The sequence below is a fragment of the Perissodus microlepis genome, chromosome 10, assembly GCF_051167445.1.
Source record: "Perissodus microlepis isolate ML-2025 ecotype Zambia chromosome 10, ASM5116744v1, whole genome shotgun sequence".
NCBI lineage: Eukaryota > Metazoa > Chordata > Actinopteri > Cichliformes > Cichlidae > Perissodus > Perissodus microlepis.
The window spans coordinates 9,763,553-9,769,351 of record NC_140470.1 but is presented as its reverse complement, the minus strand read 5'-3'; the positions used below and the strand labels follow the sequence as shown (position 1 = coordinate 9,769,351).

Here is a 5,799-nt window from a genome sequence, read left to right as displayed (position 1 = left end):
GGCCGGCCGACTGTCAATCACGCGGTGCGAGCGAATGAGGCGCGCGAGCTTCTTATCAAACACACTTTGCAGGGTATGCGAGAGGAGAGGGGAGGGGAGAACGGCAGACAGAGAGAGAAATAAAGAGCCCCTCTTTATTTCTCCTCCCCTGTGTGTATGTGTGTGTGTATAACCTGGAACACAGCCAGTACAGTAGAGGAGATATTTAAATCTCTCCACAGCTGTAAAATAATCTTCGGAAGCAGAGAAATTGGTTATACATGCGTATTTATGCATAAATAGACTGGCGACTCGTTTACCTTATCATGTCCCCCTTTCATATATATATATATATATATATATATATATATATATATATATATATATATATATATTTTCTCTCCCTATATATAGGGAGAGAGAGAGAAAGAGGGAGAGAGATATTACACCAGTATGACATATCTCATGTGTTCTTGTTACAACATTTTTCCTGCCCCAAAACACTGAAAAAACCCCGCAAAGGCTCACAGAAGCACAGTTTCAGTGTGTACCGTGTAAGGGCTCAATACCCGCGGTGTTGTCTTTCTGGGTGCGCTGGAAAGTGAAGCAGAGTGAAATGGTGACAGAGAGGCTAGCCAGCGTTGGCTGAGCTCAAATGTCAAGTGACAGGATAACTGAGGGGAGGTGGAGCTACAGCTTTTGGTTCATGAAGGGAGGGTCTTGTCTTTGTGGCTTTAACAATGCAAAGCCACCGCTCACTCCTCTCCGCTCGTTTCACCCGTCGGCGACCAATAACGAGCAGGCAGACCTCTCAGCTGCGAGTGAAAGTGAGAGGCAGAGATGAAGAGGACAGCAGCCAGACAAATGTAAAGAGTGAAAAGGTGGAATCAGACTGCTGGAAGATTTTTTTTCTTCCTTCTTTCCCCTGAAGTGCCTTAGCAACAGTCCCTGATCAGCTCAAAGTCTATTGGTCAGGGCTCAACCCCATGTGGGTGTTTGGACCAATGAGCGGTCTTTGCTGCAGAACTAAGCGGGGAAAGTCTCACAGGCTAGCAATACCTGCTAAATTGTGCCCCCTGGTGGTTCAATGAAGGTCTACAATCTGTTCTCAAGTGGTTGGGAGCATAAACTCTCAGTCCTGTAACTTTTTTTCTTCTTTGCAGTCTTGTCTGTCATCTTCAAAGTAGTTCGTGTAAATGTGGATGTAATTTAAACTTTGTGATGCATTAGTTTACCGTGACTATAACGGAGCAATAATACACTGATGCACAAAGTGGAGAAACAAAAGCAAAGACTGGAAATTAAAAACAGTTTGCCATCATATGACCATATATATAAACGTGATTTCATGCAGTTATCACGAGAGAGGGCACGAGGAAACAAAACAGACGAGCCTGTAGTGCCTCCATGTGGCTAATATGCAATATTGCATAATGGCAAAACTGCTGTGCGTTAGAGCAGATTGATGCTATAAATGCATTATCACTAGTAAATATATGTGTGTCTATGTTTTATGGAATCACTCTTGTTTTTAATATGATTGTGCAAACATTTTTAACTACTTTATTCTTGTATTTTTTTTTATGTTTGTTTAAAACAAGTCTGTCTTGTAAATGAGACATTGAGTCTCAGTGGGATTACCTGTATCATAAAGGTTAAATAAATATGTATTTAAAAGTGTGTCATACATGGAATTGCTTTAATGTACTGCATTATATATTTATTCATCAATACTAAGCCATCATTAAGCACTTCATTTGTAATTAAATTGCTCAACAGCCATGCACATTCTTCCTGTATTCTGATCACATGTTCATTGCCTGTCTGAGCATCATTGAAACAGAGTGATGCTTCATGTTTGTAAAGAACTTTGTATGAAAAGTACTCTTGCCCTCTTTGATCCACCCCAAGAGACACACAGACATGCAGTCAGGCAGGCGGAAGGATGCCTGCTGGCTGAGATCTAGCACTGTTTCAAAAGCTTTTTTTTTTTTTAACAGTATCATTTTTGGCTGATAAGATTCTCTGTTAAATGGGTTTCTCTGCTGAGCTAGAGCCTTGTTCAAAATTCACAATCTGATAGCACAGTTTCATCACACTGACCATTTTTCTATGAAGGGAACCAGACCGGTACTTTGGAGTTTCTGTTTCCCTCGAAGAGCAGCAGAGGGCAGTGGAGCCGGGACTACACACTTGGTCTGGATTTATAATTTTAATTGGTAAAAATGCTGACAGCTGAAAAATGTCCGTTCACATAACTGCATCATCAGCCCCGGCTACATAAGTTATGATTGTCATAACTCAAGATTAGATCAGAGAGGCAAGCTGGTCCCTCAATGAATAACAACACTCAGTCACTCAAATTGACTTATTAGGGCAGTGAAGGATTGTTGCTCCGGCTAATCTGACAGTTCCATTTGCATAACACCGACTTTGGCAGAGGGCAGTATGGACAGCTCCACAAACTCCCGCCGCTGACGTGTAGCTCCTTTTATTTGCTTTGCATCGCACATTATTTACATGTGTGGTTCCCATCACTTCATATTGGACATACCCCGAAAGCCTAAGTGTGTTCATTTGAACTGATTTTAATGAGAAAAAAAAATCAATACACTTGTCTATATTTAAAATATGAATATGAACAAACATTTTCCATGAATTGCTCTTTTTGTATGCTTTTGTATTGCTATAACAGAATCCGTCACCATCTAGCTCCTTGGACTGGTATTTTGAGATTATTCAAATTGTCATAAAAAAAGGCAGCTTACAGTAAATGTCAAAGCTTTTAGACGCCTCAGCTGCACATCCATAACTTTGAGCTTTTCACACACTTTCCAATTCTTTCCATCTGCAAAAGGTGGGTACAGGTAACCCTGAATCAAATGTTAATCTTCATCCTAGCATGGTTAATTAAAGCAAACAACCTGACAGGACACGTGGGAGGTGGCTTGATATGTTTATGAGGTGGAAAACAGGCTCAAATGAGCTTGATAAGAAGGAGAGCCTGTCATCAAATACTGGCTGACAACGAGTTGGATGAAGAAAAATATACAGTAAAAAATAAAGAATATGCAAGATAGGTTCAAAAGCTGTTATTATAAGTGAGAGGACAAAGAGGAAAAAAAAACTTTGGAAAAAGGACGCCGTCTTCAGATGGATTACTCGCTCTGTACACAGTGAGCTGCCAAAATAAGTGCCGAAGCCGTTTTGGCAGAACACTGAGCCATTTGCTAAGAAATACTTGCACTGTACTGCAAGGGAAGTTTCTTGAGTTGCTATGAAGTACTTTTGCTCCAGTGTCCTCACAAAACTTGCATTTAGAATTTTTTATTCTTGGCTATATGTATTAAAAACAATACCATCTTTGGTACCAAAGCTTATAAACACTCGATTATCCTTGTCCAAGTCATTATGCTCTAGTTTAACTATTGTTTTCAGCTATACAGGAGAATGACATAGTTACCTAGTGTCACTATGTAGCTGAATTTCCATCCTTTATCTGTTCATGCCTCTGGCTTATCCATGCTTCACGGTGAGTAGTACTTTACTGCGAAACGTGTATACGTAGTGCCTTTTTCTGGGCTGTGAGCCTTTTGTTCATCACCAACATAGATTAGATGGATTTGCATTTTAGGATTCCTCCAGTAGCATCTTCTTGAATACATTCCAGTGTCCTCTGTTTCATTATCGTTCAGCAGACCTCGGGCTTATGCGAGAGTGAATACCAATTACAGTTTTTCTTGGGAAAAATAAGTCATTGTGACATCCTAGCTATCCTCTTTGAATTTATTTGATTATGCCATCAGTATGATATCGGCTTCTGTCTCAAAAATCAAGCCACGACTTCATTAAGAACATTAAAAAAGTTTTGATAGTTAGCTTAAAAGTCAATATAGCTGATGCACTTAACCTAACCACAACAGGTCCATAAGCTTTAAACACTGTATGTTTGACCTATACTGCAGCAAACCTGCATATCAATGCCACCATCCATTAGAAGGCCTGTCTTTGGCGCACACACTTCCTGCTTTGCCTATCTGCTGTGTGACATTTAAATCCTAACCGTACACCCTACGCTGTCATAGTTCTGCAGAGAGCACAGTGCGAGACATTGAAGAGACACGTTGACCATGGAGATCCTGCAGCTGCCTTTAGTTTGTGCTCTTATAATCAGTAGTCTCACATCAGCAACAGTTGTTCAAGATTTTAATCATGTGGAGAGATGCAAGGACTCCCTCTATATGGGGACTCCGCCGCGGGGTTTTGTCGACACCAAACTGAAGAAGATCTGCCAGCGATATGCTGACAAACCCCGTTATGTGACCTTGTACGATCCTTCTAAGAGGATCCCAGTTTACTCGGCTTATACCTTCAAGAAAACTGAGGGAGACAGACGTGTGGACTACCCCTGGATGTACGAGCCACAGGTTAGTCTTTCAAAAATACTTTTTTTTCATTCATTAATCCTTGAATTTTAGCCATTGCCTAATGAGATATTCCACACTTGTTAAAAAAAGAGGCTTTCAAGGAAGCCAAAATTGGAAAGAAAAAGGGACATAAAGGCCTTGCATAAAGAACTTTTATTGGGTATCTTGTGCTATTTCTTGGCATGTTAAAGACTGCTTTAAGTTTTATTTCATTTCCCCAGCTGGCAGAGCTCGATGGCAATGGGAACATGTTGCCCTTCCCAACTGGCTACCTGCACATGAAGTTTGAGGACAGCCAGGCAGTGCTGGATGACTACTCTGATGTGGTTCTTTATGAAAGAGGTCACCTGAACCCAGACCAGCATCAGTCCAGTCCACACGACCGCGCTGCCACTTATACACTGACCAACGTGGTCCCAGAGATACGAGAGTTTAACATTGGGCCTTGGCGAGAGTACGAGGAGCGGATCCGGGTGCGCCTTAACAACTTCTGCCGTGGCACTGCCTACATTGTCACCGGAGTGACCACCAGGGGCAACATGATCCGTCGCAACAATCAGAACCGCGTGGCCATCCCCGAAGATGTGTGGTCTGCTTACTGCTGCACCGAGTATGACCGCAACGCACCCCACGACGTTCGCGTTCTCTTCCCATCCCATGCAGCCCTAGCCAAAAACGCCAAAGAGGGCAACAGCATCCACGAGATGACAGTCCTGGAGCTTGAAATGTTTCTGAGAAATAACATCGAAGTCGACACCAACCTTCAGATCTTCTACGACAACTGTGTCTCACCCTCACCCCTTCCTCTTTATCTGCAGCACACCATCTGAATGCTATCTCAGCTACATCTTCTTTGTGCATATGGGTTTATGTAGCCTAACAACAGCCATTAACAATAATAAAAACAATGATAGCAGAAGTAAGGTAATTCAAATTTTGTCCTGCAAGATATTATCTAAGAAAGGAGTCCGTATCAGAATAAAATGAAATAAAATGTTCTTCATTCAATAAAAATGTTCTGGGTGATGGTTTTCAGGCTTTAGAGGAGGACTACTGTATTTAGAAAAGGATTGCAATACTGTTATGTAATCTTGTGTGGAAGGCTATGGGAATTGGCTCATTTAATAAATTGTCCTAATCTAATATCCCAAACTGAGTTTGTGTTGCTTTTGTGTAAAATACTAATCTTTGAACCCCACTTTCAAAAGTATATGGACACATTTGCGTAAAAAGTTTTCAATAAGGCTATCATTAACTTTGGCATTAATCCGGATGCAGATACATGAACTTTTCAAAAAGGATTCTTTATCCGAATCCTAACACTGAACACTGCATGTCATATCCAACTGCAATAAAAACAACTGGAATACATGATTTTGATGTTCTCAAGAAA

At 41.1% G+C, this 5,799-nt stretch overlaps 1 protein-coding gene across 1 annotated transcript; it reads left to right on the top strand.

Moving 5' to 3' along the window:
* Nucleotides 1-4,105: 4,105 nt before the first annotated feature.
* LOC146378780 (endonuclease domain-containing 1 protein) lies at nt 4,106-5,549 on the top strand. Its single transcript, XM_084941826.1, has 2 exons — nt 4,106-4,406; nt 4,628-5,549. Exons 1-2 carry the CDS (start codon nt 4,110-4,112, stop codon nt 5,234-5,236), a joined length of 906 nt encoding a protein of 301 aa, XP_084797952.1. The 5' UTR covers nt 4,106-4,109; the 3' UTR covers nt 5,237-5,549.
* The last annotated feature ends 250 nt before the right edge of the window (nt 5,550-5,799 follow it).